General features: G+C 47.8%; 2 protein-coding genes across 2 annotated transcripts; one reads left to right on the top strand and one right to left on the bottom strand.

The window, feature by feature from the left end:
• Positions 1 to 5,635: 5,635 nt before the first annotated feature.
• CST11 (cystatin 11) lies at positions 5,636 to 8,750 on the top strand. The gene is made up of 3 exons (XM_003803682.1): positions 5,636 to 5,860; positions 6,647 to 6,751; positions 8,667 to 8,750. The coding sequence occupies exons 1-3, from the start codon at positions 5,636 to 5,638 to the stop codon at positions 8,748 to 8,750; spliced, it is 414 nt and encodes a 137-aa protein (XP_003803730.1).
• Positions 8,751 to 12,601: 3,851 nt separating this feature from the next.
• Positions 12,602 to 16,877, bottom strand: CSTL1 (cystatin like 1). Its single transcript, XM_003803681.1, has 3 exons — positions 16,659 to 16,877; positions 13,738 to 13,848; positions 12,602 to 12,685 (listed from the first exon to the last, which is right to left on the bottom strand). Exons 1-3 carry the CDS (start codon positions 16,875 to 16,877, stop codon positions 12,602 to 12,604), a joined length of 414 nt encoding a protein of 137 aa, XP_003803729.1.
• Positions 16,878 to 20,664: the final 3,787 nt, after the last annotated feature.

The raw sequence follows: 20,664 nt of genomic DNA, 5'->3' as shown, positions 1-20,664 counted from the left end.
TCTGCTTATATTAGGTGTACAGAGGAGTCAAATTCACCAAGACAGAAAGCAGAACAGAGGTTGCCAGGGGCTGGAGGGAGAGAACTAGATGTTGTTGTTATTTAATGGGTACAGAGTTTCATGTTCCAGAGTGCTGGCCATCACACTGTGTACTCATAGGTGAAGAGTTTCAGGATAAAGAGGGTCTGGATCTGGATGATGCTGACGGCTGCACAGCGAGGCAAGTGTGCGCAATGCCTCTGAACTGCATATTTAGAAATGACTAATGTGGGGTGGCACCTGTGGCTCAGTGAGTAGGACGTCGGCCCCATATACTGAGGGCAGAGGGTTCAAACCCGGCCCCAGCCAAACTGCAACAAAAAAATAGCTGAGTGTTGTGGTGGGCACCTGTAGTCCCAGCTACTTGGGAGGCTGAGGCAAGAGAATCACCTAAGTTCAAGAGCTGAAGGTTGCTGTGAGCTGTGACATCACAGCACTCTACTGAGGGCAACAAAGTGAGACTCTGGCAAATTTTATGTTACATATGCTTTATTATAATAAAAAATCAGGAATTTGGGAAAATTCATAATCACCAAAGAGAGAAGTTTCTGGTTTGAAGACACATTTTCCCTGTAATGTTCTCTGGTGCCCAGTCTGGCAGTGGAGTGGGAACAGAAGGAAAGAGTTCAGTTTTCCCCAAACAAATCCTCAACGCCTGACCTGCTTGGACCCCTGACCTCCCAGCTGGCCGGGGGCTGCTGCTTCTTTCTGGGACCTTTGTGTCTCCCAAGAGCACCAGGAGCGAGGTCAGCTTCTCTGGGAGCGGCGCCTCTCCTGCTGGGCTCTTGCAGAGTTCAGTGGTCTTAGAACATCTTTGCTCAGGTGTCCAATTCTTGTGTCTCATTTGAGATTGGTCATTCCCAGGGAACCACTGAAACCCAGAAGAACTTAGCAGAGTTATTGTCTGGTAGTAGAATATTTCATCCTTTCAAGAGCTCTGAAGAGTAGGTCTGGATTTTTTTATTTTATACAAACAAACGAAAAATGTGTTTTCTTCAATCATTCTTCCATAAATCAGAGCCAGGATCAAGCATTTTGATCAGTGCAGTTATTTCATCATTTGGAAAAATAAGAATTTTTGTTCCTGGCATCTTGCAAAAATACTTCTGTGGGTATCTTAAGGAACATTGCTGGAAGAGTGGGTGGATTCCGGAAAAGGCAGAGAGGCTGGCAGAAGCTACTGCAAGGAACCTAGAGTGAGGCGGACGGCCCCATGCCATGCCTCTCACCTTGAATTTCAGATGATAAACATATTTGCGGTACAGATAGTCTATTCCTTAGCTTTCAGAGGGTCTTATTGTTGCTATTTCTCAGGAAGGGCAAAGGCAGATGGCAAAGCACTGCTGAACTGAGGTTTCCTTTCCCAAGCTGCACAAGGATTCAGGAGGGAGAAGGAAACCTTCAGAACTCCACAGGGGAGCTGAGCTTGGCCTGCGCCTCAAGCCAGTGGTGGGAGACACGCCCTCACTGAGGTCCACAGGAACTGACTGGGGAGACCTAGGGTGGCTTCAGCCCTGGGACAGCACTTACCATGATGCCACCCTCATGTGTGCATTAGACAAATAAGAACTTAGGGAAATTCCAAAATATGATGAGCCTTCAAAAGTGTCAGGGTCATGAATGATCCCAAGTGTATAAGCAGGAAGGACTGAGGAGCCACTCCAGACAGAGGAACAGATGTAGCAGAGGACCCTGTACCCTGGTAGTCTGAAAGGGGACTTGGGGACAAAAAGAGGCTCACTGTCCTGGGAGTCCAGTACACATCCTCTGAGGCTCTGCCGAAGGACAAACAGGAGGGATGCTTCTATGCTCATCCCCCGGATTGAACAGCTGCACCGCACTGTGGGAACAATGTATCTGTTTGCAGGAATTGTTCAATGACATATTTAGGGATGACAAGGGACCTCATTGTCAGCTTCCTCCCCAATGTTTCAGGTCTCAGGAGTTCAAGACCTGCCTGAGCAAGAGTGGGATCCCTGTCTCTCTATACATACAATTAAAAAAAAGAAAGAAGACACGTGGGCCCACATCAATGATGAACACAGAGGAAGAGGCCAAGACTTAGGCTTGTAGGAGGGCTGTGTTCCAGCCAGCAGGGGTGGGGGGAAGAGCACAGGGCTAAGGGACAGGGGGGACGTGAGGCCCTGCTCCCAGCTCCCAGCTCCCTGCTCTCTGCTCCCAGCTCCCTGCTTCCTGCTTTCAGCTCCCTGGCCTCTGCTCATGCTGGCCAGGAAGGTGAGTGGGTGACAGGAAGAAAACCCACAGGACACCGGTGAGACCTGTGGGAGGAGACATCTCAGTCCTCTAGCCAGCTTCTTTGGTGCTGCCCACTTGCCTTGTTATCTGGGACCTGAGGGAGCTGGTGAGGTGTGACGGAGGTGAGTAGGCAGAGACAGACTGGCTGCCCTCTGAGCTCGGAGATGAATGTGGCCAGATCTGTACAGCAGAAAGTGCACACAGTAGGTGCACATAGTAGGGGTCACAGTCAGACCCCTGGGGCATTAACAAGAGGAACTCTTTTTGAGCCCCAGCCCTTACTCCCACCCTGCCGAGTGCTGGATGTCCATGTGTATATGCGGCACATAGTGCTCTACAGCAGCTCTACCAGAGAGGCGTGGTGGATGTGTCTGCCACACTCTGCACTTTCACACACTTGCACACACATGTGCACATGTACACACAATACATATTCACAACACACACATACATACACATGCACTCACATGCACTTGCCCAAGGGTTAAGCTTTGGTTATCTCTCTGCCTCATCCTCTGTGCCAAGTCAGTGGTCATGAGATTTCACTGCGTCATTCTTCAGGACACCTCTCAAAGATCACTGGCATGGAAATGCACAGAGTAGGACTTTGGTTATTTACAGCTGTATCCCTAGGGTCTGATACAAAGTCATTGCTCAAAAATACCTTGAGTGAATAAGTGCATGAACAAGAATGAATGAATGAAGTCCCTTTTCCCCAACCTGCATTCCCAGGCTGCCTGACAGCCCATTCTTCCCTGACCCCATCTGGACTCATGTACTATACTAAACCTTCTATGCTGCCCCCTCTGGCCTCTCTGCATAGACAACCAGTTTGGTCATGACTGCAGCTGGCCATGGGTCTGCAGCGGCTTCCAGTGGCCTGGCAGCAAGGAGCAAGCTCTAGAGACAGCCCATGTTTGCAGGATCACTTCTACATTGGTTTCCCCAGGTTGTGTTTCTGCCAAAGGTATAAAAATGCCCTTTCTACAAATCCTGCTGGTCTCCCAAATTCTTCAAAGCATCTCAAATGCATTTACACTATTTAGGGGATGATCTAAACCAGAAAGTGGAAAATAAAATTTCATAAATATTGTTCAGATCATTTCACAATAATCTCACCATGTATTGAGCATTTACTGTGTCAGATTCTGTTTCAATTTGCAGTAGAGTGTGGCTGTGGCAATTAGAGACCAAAAATATGGCGGTTTAAACACATGAGAGTTTATCTTCTTCTATAAAAGAAGTTGGGATGGTAGTATAGGGCTGGCATTGTTACTCCAAAAACTGACAAAGGCACAAAGACACCAGGCTCCTTCCACTTTCAGTTTCCCCTCCTCAGAGTTGGCTTCCATCCTCCACATTACCTCAGGTTCCAATTGAGCTGCTGGAGCTCCAGCCATCATGGTGTCATTCCCAACTGCAGGTAAGGCAAAAGTGACTCCTCTCACCTGAGTTAGCTCTGTACAGGGTAAATTCCTATAGGTCTCAATCAATAATTTTACCTTTCTCTTGGTCATTGGGCACTTGCAACTGCAAGGGAGGCTGGGAAATGCAGTCTTTATTGTGAGCAGTCCCATACCCCTGCCCCCCAAAAATGCAGTTCTATAACTGAAGAGGAAGAGACGGTGCAGTCATTTCCATTGGCTCTTAAGTATCAAAGCAACCCACCAAGAAGAGCATTGATATCCCACTTACAGCTGACTGAGTGTGCCTAGGGGTGTGGCCATGAAGGCTTTACCCTGGGCCTGGCTGATGCTCAGGGCTTCATTTTCTTCAGTTTTATTTTCCTGCCCCTGGGCAAATCTAGGCAGTCCTGGAAGCCTAGACAGGCCCCTCCATAGTGCTTTTTGCTACAATGATGCCAGCACCCTCTGCCAACCTCCACTGGGCTCCAAATAGTGACCCTCAACCCAATACAATTTGTTCCTGGGATACTTCCCCCCTTTCCTGTCCTCTCTGTTCTTTGTGAATACTTGGCTGGGAAGAAAAGCAGAAGGTCTCTCCTAAAATGATTTCAAAGGGGATGGAGGTTTGAGGGTACAACTGCCAGGTCCCTTGCCATTCCTGTAGGAAGGGGCTGTCACCGAAAGAAAGGAGTTCTAGTGAGGCGGCAGTGACCTGTGGCCTAAGCAAGCCCTTTTGGTTACAACTCTGCTGTCCTTTGTGTTTAATTAATACAAAGAACTGTGCCCCTGTGAAGGTGGGAGTGGAGTATCTGTGTGTCTGTGTATGTGGTGTTGGTGTGTGAGATGAGTATGTGTTTTATATGAGTATGGGTGTGTGGGTACGCAGGTGTGCGTGTCATGTGGAGGTGTGTGTGTTTTGATGTGAGTGTGGGTATGTAGGCGTCTGTGGGGGTGTTAGGAGGGGCCCTACTTCATCATCACTACTTCTCCTGGAAGGCATGCGGGCCCAGCTGACCATTGATGGCAATACTCAGCTGTCCTGCCTTCAGGGAGTACCTGAGCTCACTGCAACTAAGGAACCAACACCCCACAGCTTTTCCTTGCACCTTTCCAAATCACACCAGGAAAGGCTTCCTAGTGATAGCATGTGACATGGTCACCTCACTGAGTGGCACCAGGCTTGAGTGCCACCTTCTCCAACTGTGGCTTCTTCCTTCTCTACTTGTACTCTAAGCCAGGTCCTCCCATAGGTCTTGCCCTGGGAGAGCAGAGTGACAGCTGGAAAGCTCTTGGATGCCTCACACCTGCAGACAGAGCCTCCACCCCTGCTCCTTCTCCACCTCCTCTTCCTCTAAGACAACTACCAGCTGAGCCAGGGCCACTCCAGGACGTGGCACCACGCAGACATCATCTGTGTCAGAGGCAAGGCTCTCACTTTTCTGGGGATCCCCTGCTCCTTTGTCCTTCAGGGGAAGGCAGTTTCCCAGAGTGGGTCTTCAGGGCCTGGCAGGGGTGGGGGCCTTCCAGGGAAGACAGCCCCAGAGCCCTGCCTCCCATAGTCCTGCTCCATCCCCAGACTTCCTACAGCCCCTGCTCAGGTGGGCTCAGCGGGCAGAGGCCTGGGACCCACAGAGGGCTATATTGCTGAGGGATCAACCCTGGAAAGGAAGGAAATGGGAGGGGGGTGTCTGTGCGTGTGTGTGTGTGTGTGTGTGTGTGTGTGTGTAGGGGAGAAAGAGAGAGAGAGAGAGAGAGATGAACTCATATAAAAAGAATGCAAGAAGGTGGGAGAGAGCTTGCCAGACATGTAGATAAAGAGGGAGGAGGAGAAGGGCGGCCTTAAATCTGGCCAGGGGAGCATAGCCTTAGTGTGATCCAACGGGTCCTGGGGCACGAGCAGTGGGCTCTTCCTATTCCTCCCCAGCTGAGGGAAGATGGTGAGGCCCTGGCAGACCCCACGGCCCCTACTGGCCATCCTGGTGACTCTGGTGGCCCTCACCTACCAAGCAAGGAAGAAAACCAGCATCAGCATCAGGGAGGTGTCCGCAGAGGAAACGGACTCAAAGAGCACCTTGCAGTTTGTGGTCGATGAGTACAACAAGGAAAGCAACGACGAGTACAACTTTAGGATCCTCCGAGTCCTGAAGATCCTGACGCAGGTTGGTGTGACTTCCTCTCTCTCCCCTCACCATGCGCCCACGTCAGGGGGCCCCACTGCTGCACAGGGGAAGGATCCACTTCAGGCCCATTTGCCCTCAGTCATTTTGGAGCGGACATGTTAAGAGAAACATAAATTCAGTAGCGTGAATTAATGATGCACTTAAATGAAACCCAGGACAGCAAACTACATCACAAGGGCCAGATCTGCAGGCCTGCTGTAAACAGGTCACTGTGGCCCAGCTGCCCGGGCTGTTTTCAGGCTGCAGTGTCTGAACCGAGTAGTTATAACACGGGCCATGTGGCTCACAAAATGGGAAATATTTACTATCCAGGGATATCTAGTTGTTTTTTTTTTTTTCTCTGCCACAAATTGGAAGGATAAGAGTTATCTTGGGCCACACATTAAATATGAAAACACTAACAAAAGCTGATGAACAAAATAAAAGGTCCATGCATGCTTTTGGGATATCTGACACCACAGATAAACAAAACCATCCTTAAAATATCAGCACACCATAGGCTGGAGACCCCATCCCTTCTCAGAAAAAGTTTATAGATCCCCGCCCAGAATCATTGGCATCATTTGTGTTATCCGGGGGGGAGTTCTACCCATGGAAAGATGGTATTTCTGGTGGCTTCTGGTGAATTCTTTTTGAATGACAGAATAAACCATGGACTCAGAAAGGAAGAGGAGAAAAAGTCCACCTTCTGCTGGGGACTAGGCAGAAGCTACAGGGCAGGGAGAAGAGATTAAGCCATCTCTCCTTGCTACTTACTGCCCACAGATAACGGACCACTTGGAGTATCACCTTACTGTGGAAATGTGGCGGACCACTTGCCGGAAGTCAGAGACCATGAACTGTGTCCCCCAGGAAGGGGAGCTTCATAAGGTACTGGGTAAAAGCACTTTATCTTGGAGAATTCACTTTTCCATGGGATTTTTCTGTGATTTTAGGATGAGACAGAGTAGAATTTGGGGGGGGCATATCCAAACTCACTTGGAAAGAATACAATAACACCTCCTTTATCAGGGAGAAGCTGTGAAGGTGGCCCACCATCATATGGCCCCTTCACTGTGGGAAGGACTGTGAGAGGGCTGAGAGGTCCTGAGAGGAGGTGAGCTAGCCAGGCTGCTGGGAGACGCTCTAGGCCAGGTAAGCAGCCAATTATTGACAGTATTTTAGCAGCTGTGGGACTTGCTGGCACACCGGCTAAATATCTGAACATCAGAGTAACAGGGGCGTGTAGCATGCCTTTCACCTAGCAGTGTTTGGCAAGCGGAAGGAGGAAATGGGAAAACAAGATCAGAGATTATCTAGCTGGTGCTGAGGGTGACGTGAGGGGGATTACCTGTGTGTGTGTGATATGCCAGCTACCTTCCCCCCAAAGGCAGCTCTGGCCCCTGAAGTGTCAGCAAACTGAAGTATGCACTGTCAGGGTGAGTCCCACATATGGAGAGACCTTGAAGGTTACAAGTCCTACATGCCCTTCAAATCTCTGGAATTTCCCCAAATGAATTAAAACTACCATGACCGGACAGCTCACCTTGCCTGGAATAGTTTTGATTTATGCCTAACTAAAATTATATTAAGAAGTATAATTATTAACAGAATTCTTTGTTGCTTATAACATGTCCTGGTTTGGTTCATAAATTAAATGGTCACATACTTACCATTGTGGCTGGGGTTTTCTCAGTACAGAAATGTGTCCATCCATGGCCTTCCTCTTTACTTTCTCCATGGATAATTCTTCAAAATCTAGCAAGGTAGATTTCTTTGGTTTTTCCCTGGATAAAATCATGAAATCTACAAAAAGAGTAATTGAAGATTATAGTAAAGTAAAAGTAAATGAATTTTTTTACTTAAGAGATTGAATTGGTGGAGTTGGTATCCTGAATCCCAGTTTAGGGAAATGCAAATACTTAAGCCTCCCACCTACCACCCCAGACTTTCAAATGAAGAGCAGGAAAACAAAATCACACTAAGAAATAATCAATAACACACCAAGCATGTTTAAAGTATTGATTTTTCATTATGGAAGAAGAAGGAAATAGAAAAAGGCAAATTTAGGAGAGAATAAAGAGAAAAAAGAGATACGGCAATGGACAAATGGATAGATAGATAGATGAAGGATGGAGGATAAGAAACAGAGATGGATGGATGGACTGAAAAGAAAGAATAATAGAGGAAAGGATAGATGAATGGATGGACAAATGGATAGCTAGATGCACAGGTGGATGGATGGACAGGTGGACAGGTGGACGGGTGGACTGGTAGAAGGATAGATGAATGGACGAATAGATAGCTAGATGCATAGATGGATGGATGGGTGGGTGGATGCTTGGACAGGTGGGAGGATAGATGGATAAATGAATTAATAGATGAGTGGACAGCTGGGTAAATAAAGGGAAGGATAAATGTTTGGTTTGAAAGATGGATGGATGGATGGATTGATGGAGCCAACAGAGGCCAGGTAATGAAAGGTTTGAACTAAAAAACAAACAAACAAAAAACCCCAAATGAGTAAAAATGAAGAGGGGAAGAAAAGGAATTAGTAGTTCTCATGGTGAATATGGGCAGGATTGCCACTTGATTACTATTCTGAAAATATGGCTACAAACAGAAGGACATTTTATGGAGTGATCCTAGCAGTATTACTACTAAGTGTCTGAAATAAAAATAAATATCAATCGGATTGGAGGGGTGGTGAGGTGGTGTCATTTTTCTCATCCTCATGTCTTTTATCCTTTTCAAATTTCACCTTGTGTATTTTTTAATATTTTAGGAGGTATTTTATTTGTTTTAGCAAATCACATGCAACTTCTCAGTGTTTGCTGCACCCTGGTTTGAAAAGTACAAAATCCGGAGCAAAAACTGCAACAATGGCTAGATGCCTGGAGCACACCTGTGTCTAGAGTCCTGTGATGAGCAGTGGCCTCACAGCACACAATAAATGTCGCCAGCCTTGGCTCTCAGGACCATGAGTCTGCTCTTTTATTTTTTTCCAAATTCTTCAGCTCACGGTAATGTCATCTGAAGGTTGCTAGGCCACAGCAGTTTTGGAGTCCAGATGAAGGGACCTGAATAGTTCCTGCAGCCCTAACCCCAGAGCAGGTAGGAGTCTTCAGATTTTTAAATGGGGAAGATGAGTAGGAGAACAAGGAGGAGGGAAGATGCCCAGAGTACGTGAACAGCCATGAGATATTTGCAAGTAGCATAAGAGGGTTCTAGGGGCCCAGGGCAGGGCAACCCCCCTCCTTGCCAAAAGTGAGAAACAAGAAGAAATAATACAAAGAATTAAGATGAGTCCTTGTCACTGAGAAGAGCTAAGCTGAGAGATGTGCCTTACTCTTGTGGGCAAGTGCACTTTCTAATTCCAAACTCGAGAATTAGACTTCCACCTCCTCGCACCAGCAACATGGGACCAGAACAAGTCTGTCCACCACCATCCTTCTCCTGGAGGAGCAAGGAAAAATATGTGCTCACTGTGGGAAGGAGGACTTGAACAATGCCCAGTTTATCCTTCCCAAATAGACCAGATTAATTCCTCCAGGAGAGGAACAACTGAGGAGAGAAGCCAGGAGTTGTAGAGGCATCTCTTCCAGGCACAGCATGTCAGCAGTAGAGATTAAGTGTCTTAATCTCAATGGCTTGACTCAGGATTTCAGACAATGTGGCCAGGCTCATCTCCTACATGTGGTGATGTCAGGAAGTCCACTGGGTCACATCTGCCCTCACTCACATCCCCTGGGGGGGGGGGTATTATCCCCAAGACCTTAGGCAAAAGCCTGGGGTTGGGTCTGATACCAGTGGCAAATTCTAGGGACCCCACAGAAAGCACACATACACACACACACACAAACGCACACAGCCTTCACGACCTGAGGGAAGAGGGAGATGAAGCATTTATTCAAAAGTTCTAGTCAGTATTGTCTGAGGGTGGCTTTCCCCTAGTATCTCTGGCCTAGGGTGGCTCCAGGACAGAGCAAGTAGCAGAGAGAAGCCACAGGCAAAGGGGCACCAGTGTGGGTATTTGAAAGTGGAGCTGGTGTGAACGGCAAGAGAAGACCTGAGAATATAGTCAGAGCACTGTGGAGACCCTCCCTGCACTGGGAGTCACAAGATGCAGTGTCCACACCGAGTCACCACCAGTTTGAAATAGCTGGGAGCTTTGAACAAACAAATTTTTTTGGTTTTAGTCTCCCTGTCTCAGGCAGGGCTCAGGCGGGATTTCCCTCTGCCACAGGTCTGGGGTAATGCTAACCTACAATTTCCTCATCTTTCACTGAGAATAAAATACCTTCTTGGGGTAGTTCTGAAGATTAATGATGATAATGCATAAAACCTGCTTAACACAGTACCTAACACACAGCAGGTACTCAAACCTTAATAACAAGCAGGAATCCTGGCAGCAGCAGTGATAAAAATATTAGTCAACATTCAACATTCTCTGCTATCTTGGCTATTGTGGCCCTGAGGCCAGGGTTACTGTCCTCTGGGAGAAAGAAAAGAGAAGGTGGAACATTTGTGCCTGTTCATCTCTTGGCTTCAAAATGACAGCATTGTTTATATTCAGAAGTTACAAAGGCAGAACTGAAAAGTCCCCTGCATCCTTCATCCAATTCCCCCTAATGCTTACATCTTACATCATTATAGAAAAATATCAGAGCCAGGAAAGGGGCGCCGCCACCCAAGCGTGCATGCCATTTAGTTACACGTGTACATGCATGTGAGCACCACCACAGTCAAGACTTGGAAGTTGTCCATTCCAGAGGTCTCTGCTGTGCTGCTCTTTAGGCTAATCAGGGCCCAGTCCCACCACAGACACGGCTCCTGCTGACCCTTCATTTGCCAATTATAAAAGTCAGGTGGGTGGAGGGTTGGGGAGAGATCCCCTTTAGTAATTCAAAGCTACACTACAAAGTTTGGTAAAACATTACAAGAAGTGTCAGTGTGAAATTGCATAAAATAAAGACAAGAATTGAACAATTAGAATCTATAAACAAATGACATAAAAAAGTAAGAATGTAGAGTTTGAACAAGATTTTCATGAATAAGTAATATTAGAAAGGCAAATTAAGCAAAACACAAGACATATTAAAAGGTCTTGAGCAAAAATAGCTAAAGGCTGAACACGGGCACATCCTATTACCAAACAAGTTTGCGCTTAGGCACATACCCCCGTAGAGACACTTGCATGTCCGTGCACATCCGTGTCCGTTAGACAGACAGGAGCACACTTACTGTGAATATTATTCTTAAGGCTGAAACTACCCTGAAGTACATTACCAGTACATGGATAAGTAAACTGTGGTATTTACACAGTGGAATTCTACACAAAAATGCAACAGCACCACCAGTATGTTAAATGAAGGAAACTAAGCAGTGATGTTAGAATCTGGACAGGGGTCACCTTTGGAGGCAAGAGATGCCATTTCATAGGGTTGTCAAGAGGACCAATGAGAAAGTGAGCAGGGCAGGCCAGGGCCATGTGCCAAGTCAGTTCTCAGCAGCCTTAGACCTGCAGCCCTGGGTGCTTTCTGCCCGCCTTCAGGAGAGTTACCAACTGTGACTCTTTTGCTTCCTCCTCTCCTCTCTCAGGACTTCCTGGCAGGCTCTCACGTGTGTGCTCATGCCCCTCCCTTGGTGACAGCCTCTCAAGCTGCAGCAGTGCCTGTACAGTCAGGGTGCTCGTGAGGCACCCTCAGACCCTGCCCATGCCCAGGTCGCAGGAGGGGAGAGATCACAGGTCTCATTTCACCAGCAGGAAGAACATGGGAGGCCCAGTGACTCAGCATGCAGGGAGGAATTCACAAGACCAGCATAGGCTGGAGTCTGGGGACTTGTGGGTAGACAGCTCCCTATGCTGATGGAAAACTTTCCCTGTGCAGTAAGAGGGCTCAATGTGGCTCCATCTATGCCAGTCACAGGCTGGTGCTGAACACCTATCCTCTGCCAGGAGTCTGCCATTTTGGCAGGTACCGGGCAGAGCCTGCCTACGTGACCAACCCCCGGTAGAGCCCTGAGCGCTGAGTCCTAACAAGGCTGACGTGTCCTCACAGCTCTCTGTAGGGAATTAGCATGCCCTGTGTGGCAGCACCAGGAGGGGACTCCAGAAGCTCCCCTGATTTTCTCTGCACTTCGCTTGTATATCTTTTGCCTTTGCTGAGTTTCTTTACATCCTTTCACCATAATGAGCCGTGAATGCATCCTGAGCCTTGTGAGTCCTCCTAGTGGAGCGTGGGAACTTCAGACACAGACATGTGTGAGTCACAGTGTTGTGCATGTGGGAAGAAGAAACAGGGCCCCCTGCGCTGGGGCCAGAGGTTAGGGATGTGCCTGAATCCAGAAAAGGTGGACAGAGCTGGGCTGAGGCACAAAGGATGATGAAGTTTCCCCAAAGTTCTTCAACATTCTGTCCAAATAGCACGAGCTCTTAAAGACCACTGAAGGTGTATGTGAATGAGTGAGTGTGTGAGTAGGTGGGTGAGTGTGCAATGGTGTGATAGTGTGTGTGCATATGAATGGGAGCATGTGAGTGTGTGTGCAAGGTGGTGTTGCATGGATGCTGCTGTTGTGTGGCTGTGAAGGTTAAGAGAATGTGTGTGCATTTGTGTGACTATGTGTGTGCCTGTGTGTTTAGCAAGACCCCAATGAGGGAGACAAGTTTCTTTAGAATTGTTTAACAGACAGCACACAGGGCACCCATCGGAGGCTCATCAAGGGTCCCTGCACGAGGGCTCAGTCTTCCCGGCAAGAATTGTTCCAAAGCTCATAGTAGTTTATCCAGGGCACGGTATATATCCAAGACTGACAAATCAAATTCTGCAACGGGAAGAAGAAAGAGAAGAGATAATCAGCTTCTGGTGAAATAGGTATGTGTATATATACATATATATGTATATGTGTATATGTGTATATATACACATATATATATATATTTTTTTTTTGAGACAGTCTCACTATGTGCCCTCAGTAGAGTGCCATGGTGTCACAGCTCACAGTGACCTCAAAGTCTTGGGCTCAAGCAATTCTCTTGCCTCAGCCTCCCAAGTAGTTGGGACTATAAGCACCTGCCTAGCTATTTTTTTGTTGCAGTTGTCATTGTTGTTTAGCTGGCCCAGGCTGGTTTTGAACTGACCAGCCTCAGTGTATATGGCCAGAGCCATAACCACTGTGCTACAGGTGCCGAGCTGCTTCTGGTGAAATATTTTTAAAGGCTGCTGCTTCTCAGGCCTGTTCTGGGAATCTGGGGCCATTGCCATGGCTGCTCACTGACATAGGTGGAGCTGCCCACAGATACACTCAAGGGCTAGGGGAGGGAAGCCAGAAAAAGAAGGACACCCTGGGATCGCCCTGCCCAGCAAGTGCCCCTTGAGCTCTCAGCATAGCAGGGCCCTGGGATGAAGGCCTGGTGAGACAGCAACATCATCCCCTATGCCCCACACCTACACCTAGTCATACAGAGGGACCCTGCATGTGCCAGCTTTCAGGGGGTGCCATCAGGGACCAGGAAAAACAGAAAAGGACAAGGAAAAAATTGGACAATCATCAGAGACCTAGAGAGTGAGAGCCAAGACCAAAACAAGAAGGAGGAAATTCTACTCTCACCTAAAAGGCCCCAGCTGGGCAGGAGAGGCGTCCAGGAGGTGGAGCCTGATCAGGGCTGTGCCAGCACAGGCTGGCAGGACTGTCCAAGTAAAAGGCCTCCCTCCCTCTTCAGGTACCCTGGGAGGTGTCAGGCAGCCCTGGGGCTGGGCCCGAGCTGGCCCCTGCCACACGGACACAAAAATTGCCCATGTCCAGTTAGTGCTTCCCCCAGTGCTCACTCTCCCTGGTCTGGTCAGAAGCCCCACCTCAGATGCACTACCACGTACCTTTTTCAGCTTCTCACTCTGCAGGGGGCAGGAATAATAGATCGTGTCATTCTTCTTGCATTTCGTCCGGCCAATCTTCACGGTGACTATATACTCCACTCCTGTTGTCAGCTGCCGAGAAACAATTGCGCTGTTAGTTGCAGCTCCAAGCATCAGTGGCTGGCCTCTCCTACAGAAGGTGGCACTGAGAGTAAAGTCCCCAGAGCCACAGCCCTTGTTCACTTCCTTGTCCGGCTGGAGGAGACATGATGGCACCCAAGGCCCCTGAGCCCCAGGCTCCCACATCTACTTTTGGGACTGTGTGCAGCAGCTGCAGACAACTTCCCACCTGTCTTCCTCCACCCTAAGGACAGGGAGGCTGTCATTCTGGGTTGCCCAACTCCACAGAGCACTGCCATGCCCCTCATGGTGCAGACACCAGCATCTTATCCTTGCCAGCCCAGGCCCTCAGGTGTCTCCTCCCTCTCTGCCCTCCTTCCTGACTAACCTCCAGGCATACAGTTTAGTAATGCAGCTACAACCTAGGTTTGGAAATCAAATTGATTTGGGGGGTGCATTCCCATTCACTGATGCAGTGGCTATGGGCAAGTTGCTTAGCAGCCTCCATCCCTTTTTTCACTACATAATTATTTTAATAATTAGAAATTAGTACTGTCTTAGCAAAGTAGCAGAAACATTACTTGGAAGCAGCTATAGAGTTAGGAGAGCAACAGACCAGAAACCAGAGAATTACACTGGGAATATGGCTGTATTCATGGGAGACTCTGTACCCTGGGATGAGTCCCTCCCCCTCCTTGAATCTCAGTTTCCTCATCTAGCCCCTTGGCAAAAATGGCAAAAATAATTCTGATTTCCTCCCAGGGCATATGAGAATGAAGGGAACCTGGTGGATACATTAGCCACAGAGGACACATGCCAGGCCTTTCCTGGGGTCATGACCTGTCTTCCTTTGGTCCGGATCAAGTATGAGGCTGTGTACGCTTGGGAGGTGGAAGCCTGGAAATTCTAGCAGGTAGTTATTGGGATTACTGCTCCCTGTCAGGAGCTGAGCTGGACTCCCCCAAATAAACATATGGACTAGAGAATCCACCCTGGTGAAGTGAGAAGCTCCTGGAAGGCCCTGCTGCTTTGCCCAGATGTCAGCAGGGGAGCCACATGAGATGGCTTGGTCCTCTGTGCAGTGGTGACAGAGGCAGGAATGCTCATGCCACTCCTTGGAGGAAGACGCTCTTCGAAAATTTTAGGGTAGGACCGCAGGGAAAACAGGCCTGAGGGCAGTCCTGGGACCCTGACCTTGCTGCCAGCATAAAAACTAACACACTGGTCGCAGATTTAAACTAACATCCCGGTATGCAATGTACTTTCTTATTCATTATTAGACTTGATTGCTAAATTCTAAGAGTCATAGTAACAGCAAGTATTTTACAAATGATACCAGAGGTCAGGGCTACTAAGTACATCCCTCCTGTTCTGTCTCACTTTGCAGGGGAGGAAGCAGAGACCTAGCTGATCTAGATGTCACTGGACCAAGAGCCCAGGCACAGGAAGCCCCCAGCCCTACCTCCTGTACCCCTCTGTGAGGTGTTTGCACAGACACAATTATGTCTGGTCATGGTGGTACCCAGAGACTCCTGCCAAAATCACCCCAGATGACAAGGGGTAGGCTCTCTCTGTCCATTAATCAACATGAATGTTAAGAGTTTGCTTATAAACTATTCTTTAACAGCTAACCATTAATGATAATGGGTTGACTTCACAAGTCAAGCCTCCTTGGAGTGTCAGACTTGCCCCTGGGAAAATGAACCAAGGCAAGTCAGATGAGCCACACTGCTGTCTTGCAGTGAAAGTGTCTTCCTGAGCCCGGAGCCTCGGGACGCCCAGGTTCTGCCAGGTAGCCTGTGTGTCAGACGCTGCCCACGTGCACTCCCCATGTGCCCTCCTCATTTGCCTATTTCCTTTTGTCTGCTTAGGGACCTCTTGCCCTAGCTAACTATTTGTTCCCAAATCCAGCCAGTTGAACCAAGTGTAAGATATGGTATTTTCTCTGCCTTAACATATACATTCAGCCCTTGGAATCTGCAGGTTTCACATTGTGAATCCAACCAATAGTAGATTGAAAACATTCAGGAAAAAAACGGATGGTTGTGTCTGCACTGAGCACATCCAGTCTTCTGATCTTGCCATTATTCCTTATGAACAACTACCCATATAGCATTTATATTGCACCAGGGATGATCTAGGGGATATGTGTCTGTGGATTTGGAATGCAGGGTCCTGGAACCAGTTTCCTCCAGACACAGAAGGATAACTGTATAACTTACTGTCTGAGGGAAGGAGGTTGGATCAATAAAAGTGGCTGTCAAGCAACTTTTCTTTCCTCTGTCATCCTTCAATTGACATATTTCAGAGAAATTTTCTATGTAAAACAAAAGAGGAGGTGATCTGGTTGAAGTCTATACTTCACTCCTTCCAGGACCACCCCATCCAAAACAACAGACCCCCTCTGTGTAATTTTGAGTTTTTATAGAACATGAGAATCCAGTCTTAGGTTTTACAACCATGGACATTGAAACAATATTGTTGGTGGGGGCAACCCACACAGAGTGTTCACATTTTGCTAAATGAGACCTCTAGAGAAAACTAAGTCACTTCTGTGTGCTGTCACTCTGGTAGCCTCAGCATCAGAACGAAAGGCAGTTCTTCCCAGCAAGAGTAGCTGAGAACCTCAACAGACATCTTTCTCTGTGGAAGTATGGGTTAGGAAACTCTGGAACCTGAACAGCTCTAAAATGCACCCATTCCCCATGAATCTGCTCCCCCCTTGGAGTTGCCATTGATTGGTTTTCCGGGGAGCCACATGGAAGCCCCATGTGCTCAGATGTGCAAGAATGGGGGCATCCTGCTCGGAGAAAGCCACAAACCTGCGTCTTGCTGTGAACAAGCTTCTGGACGCGGAATAAGTAGGTGTCGTTGCTGGCGTTGTTGTAGGATTGAATAAAGAAGTCAAGCGTGGGGTCCATGTTCTGCTTACTCATGGGTACCTCCTTGAAGCCCTCCCACCTTTGGAATTTATACAACTTGACCTCCAGGACCAGGGCAACCAGCAGCACCAGGAGGCTTCTCCAGCACCCAACTCCCATCTCTGCAGCCTCAGGAGCCTCCTGCCCCGCTGTGACTTCCAGGCTGGGGTGGCCAGGCAGCTGCTCACTTCTCTTCCACAGAGGCTCTTGTGAACGCAGGCTTTCCAGGGAGACAGCTCACCTACATTTAACAGAGACTGAGACCTGAGCTTTATCCTTCAGAACCCTGACCAAAGGCCAGCCAGGGAAACCCCTCTAGGGGCCGCCCATCCTACTCTTTATTCAGTTTGTTTTCTAGCCGTTCTGACCCCGTTGGATCCTTCAGCGATCCAGGCTAGAGGAATTTCTCACTGGCAAGGTGTGCTAATCTCTCTTCCTCCCTTCACACCTAGCAGGGAGGGAAGGAAGCCCCCAGAACAGCCCCATCAGTGCTCTGCAGTGAGAGCTGGAGTCCTGGACAGAGGGGGTCCATCTGTGGGAAGGAGAAGAAGGTGATATTTGAACTGAAATCTAAGCCTTCTGTAATAAGGAACAAGGGATGGTACACTCTACTTACCTACCTTGGGTTCCAGCTGTCCTACCAGGCCATCGACTGTTCTCTGTGCTTCCTCTAGAGACAGGTTCTCCTTACTCACCTGCTACCCACTCACCACTGCACCCACTTGCTGGATCCACTGCACCTGAAGGCCCTGCACTAGCTTTTGCTATCTTGTTGTGACCCCATGGGAGCTTTGTGAGGTAATCCAGCCTCCCAATGAGGGAGGAGTGAGCTGTGGGCCTTATTCAGCAATTACCCTGCAGACCCCTGAGAGTGAGGTGTCACCTGCTCACAGAAGTCCCCGAGAGTACCCGATATTTAAAACACTTGTAAGGTGAGATCCAGCATGGGGTCCTGCCAGAAAAAATAATATTAATCAGAAAATTAATTAAATGTAAATAAAATCTGTGGAATAGTTAATAATATTATACAGATGTTAACTTCCTAAGTTTTTGGCATTGTATTGGGATGTTAACATTTGAGGGGGTGGGATGGAGGACATATGAGAATGCTTTTTGCTATTTTCACAACCTTTTTGTAGGTCTAAAATTATTTCAAAATAAAGATTAAAATGTCCAAACCCAAATAAATAGTTTGGTTTAAATAAATAAACTAGTCTGTGAGAAGTGGCATGCTATGGCTGTGGAAACCAGCTGTCCTGGGGTAGTGTCCTTTGCTGGGGACTCTGGGACAGTTACTTAGTCTCCCTCAGCCTCATTCTCTTCACCTTCTGCCCCAGGACTGACCATGCTCCATCATGGCAACCTAGGACCAGTCACAACATTCTCCCCTGACCTCAGAGCCTGCCTTACTAGGGCTTGTGGTGGTGGCGACTATGAATCCCTGTAGTCTGAGTTGCAACGTGTCATAAAACATATAAGTAAGTGCGGCAGAGCCGGGATGCTAGGTCGCTGGCCCTGGCCCTTGAAACTGCCAGGACATGGACCACTATACAAGCTTGCTCATGGTATGGTTCCCTATAGCTGTCGGGGAGCCTGTTGTCTCAGTCAGGGACAGCTCCCCATCAGGAGAAGCCAGTTGTCTCAGTCAGGTCAGAGGTGCCAGGGTGCCTCAAAGGTGCAACAGTCAGTCCTTTTTTTTTTGCAGTTTTTGGCCAGGGCTGGGTTTGAACCCGCACCTCCGGCATATGGGGCCAGCACCCTAGTCCTTTGAGCCACAAGCGCCACCCAGCAGTCAGTCTTAGTAGGAGCCTCAACTAACTTCTCCTGTGGCTATTTATACAAGTGATCCCATGGCTATTTACACCACAGGTGTGGAGACTGCCAAGCAATGATGTACATGCTCCTGTGCTCTCGTGCTTTTTAACGAGAGACCACTCCCTTCCCCGTTCCCTTGTTCCCAAGGTGTTTCTTTTCAGGTGTCTCCTACATAAGTGTTCTGAGTAACAAAGCGAGTTTGCTCACACCTGCACAGTCTCAGCCTGCCCTGGAAATCTGGATACACCCATCAGACAGAGGGCCTTAGCAAAGAAAAGTAATGTTTGGGGGTCAGACTAGAAAACCCATGATCGGGGTAAAAGCATAAAAAAATTTTGCTTAATAAATATGGGAGTTGGCTGGGTGTGGTAGCTCATGCCTGAGGCAGGTGGACCATTTGTGCTCAGGTGTTTGAGACTAGCCTGACCAAGAGCAAAACCTCATCTCTACTAAAATAGAAAAAGTAGCTGGGCATTGTGGCGGGCGCCTATAATCCCAGCTACTCAGGAGGCTAAGGCAGGAGGATTTCTTGAACCCAGGAGTCTGAGGTTTCTGTGAGCTCTGACATCATGGCACTCTACCCAGAGTGAAACTCTTTTTCAAAAAAAAAAAAAAAAGATAGAAAGAAATATAGGAATTGATTATATCCTTGAAATGCTCACTGCAGTGGTCACTGCTAATGCCCACTGAAGAAAAGGGTCCATCACAGAACAAGATAAGAAGGGCATGCTAGGCCCTTCCAGCATTCTCTGGCTTGTGGCAGAACTCCCATCTCCACCTTATGTGGCAACAGTGGAGACAGAGAGGAGTTCTGCTGCCACAAGCCAAAGAATGCCACCAGTCTTCTATTTCCTTATACAAACATAGCATAAGGAGGAAACAGGATTCTAGTAAGGTCCACAGTACGTGTGCAAGGGGAAAACCATAGAATAAAGAAGAAATCACTGGCCTGGTTATAGCCATGGGTTAAGGGGAAAATAGGACACAATTTAAGCTCCATAAAATAAGGGGAGGACAAGGGGCCTTTGTGTGTCCATAGAATAAGGGGAACACCTGGGCAAATCCATGTAATACAGTGAAAACAAGAGGCCTAGCTATATCCACGAGGTAAGAGGAAAATATCGAGCCTGATATTGTGCCTCCTCCCAGGCAAGGGAGAGAATATTAAGCTTGATTATTTCCATACAATGAAGAGAAAATATAGTGCCTGGTCATGCCTATGGAACAAGGAGAAAAGAAGGACCTGTTTATTTTATGTCATGATAGGAAAATAGGGCTCTTGATGTGGCCATGACAGGAAACCTGAAGACTGGCCATGTTCAGGGAATGAAATGAACTCAAGGGTCTGGTAATGGCCATGAAATAAAAAGAAATTAAGGGGCTTGGCTATGTCCTTGGAAAAGGGGGACATAAGTCCTGTTCATGTCATAAAAATAGGGCATGATATAGATGCCTCTTTTATCCACAGGATATAGGGAAAGTGGGGCTTGGGTGTGACTGGAAGGACGGGCGCTGTCTGTGCCCATGTAATAAGGTGCTTGCTTGCAGGGGCCCTGGTCTTCCCCATGTGTCATGAGAAAAATCCTAGCTGCATATATGAGTAGGGGGGGATAAGGTACCTGGCTACGTACACACAGGAAGAGGAAAATATTAAGACTGATAATGTCCACAGAATAGGGAAGTATGAGGTCTGAGTGTTTCTGTGGAATAACATGAAACAGAAGCCCTAGAAGACTGGAAATAAGAAGAAAACTGGGGCCCTGACAAGTAAAGAATGACAAAAATAAATAAATAAAAGCTCTGATCATGTCAAGTTATGAAAGAGAAGCAAGATAGCCTTCATGTGCACAGACCAAAGGCAAAAATTGGAGCCTGCTTAAGTCTATGGAATAAAGGTGAAAAGGGGGCTGATTATATCCATTTAACAGGGGGAGACAGAGCTACTGGTCATGTCCATGGACTAGGGTAGAGTAGGGTCTCTAGACAGTCCCATGGAAAGGGGGAAATAGGGAACCTTGTTATGTCCATGAAATAACAGAAATCAAGGCTCTAGATTAATCCATGGCCCTGGTTATGTCTACAAATAAGGGGA

Source organism: Otolemur garnettii, unplaced genomic scaffold (genome assembly GCF_000181295.1).
Source record: "Otolemur garnettii isolate 467f Iridium unplaced genomic scaffold, OtoGar3 scaffold00416, whole genome shotgun sequence".
Lineage (NCBI taxonomy): Eukaryota > Metazoa > Chordata > Mammalia > Primates > Galagidae > Otolemur > Otolemur garnettii.
The sequence above is the reverse complement of the archived record's forward strand: the minus strand, read 5'-3'. Positions and strand labels throughout refer to the sequence as shown.

Coding starts and splice junctions, on each gene's coding strand:
- CST11 (XM_003803682.1), top strand. CDS start 5,636: ATGGTGAGGCCCTGGCAGACCCCACGGCCCCTACTGGCCATCCTGGTG. Junction 5,861..6,646: donor TCCTGAAGATCCTGACGCAG/GTTGGTGTGACT, acceptor TACTGCCCACAG/ATAACGGACCACTTGGAGTA. Junction 6,752..8,666: donor AGGAAGGGGAGCTTCATAAG/GTACTGGGTAAA, acceptor TATTTGTTTTAG/CAAATCACATGCAACTTCTC.
- CSTL1 (XM_003803681.1), bottom strand. CDS start 16,877: ATGGGAGTTGGGTGCTGGAGAAGCCTCCTGGTGCTGCTGGTTGCCCTG. Junction 13,849..16,658: donor TTGTTCACAGCAAGACGCAG/GTTTGTGGCTTT, acceptor GTTTCTCGGCAG/CTGACAACAGGAGTGGAGTA. Junction 12,686..13,737: donor AGAGTGAGAAGCTGAAAAAG/GTACGTGGTAGT, acceptor TTCCCGTTGCAG/AATTTGATTTGTCAGTCTTG.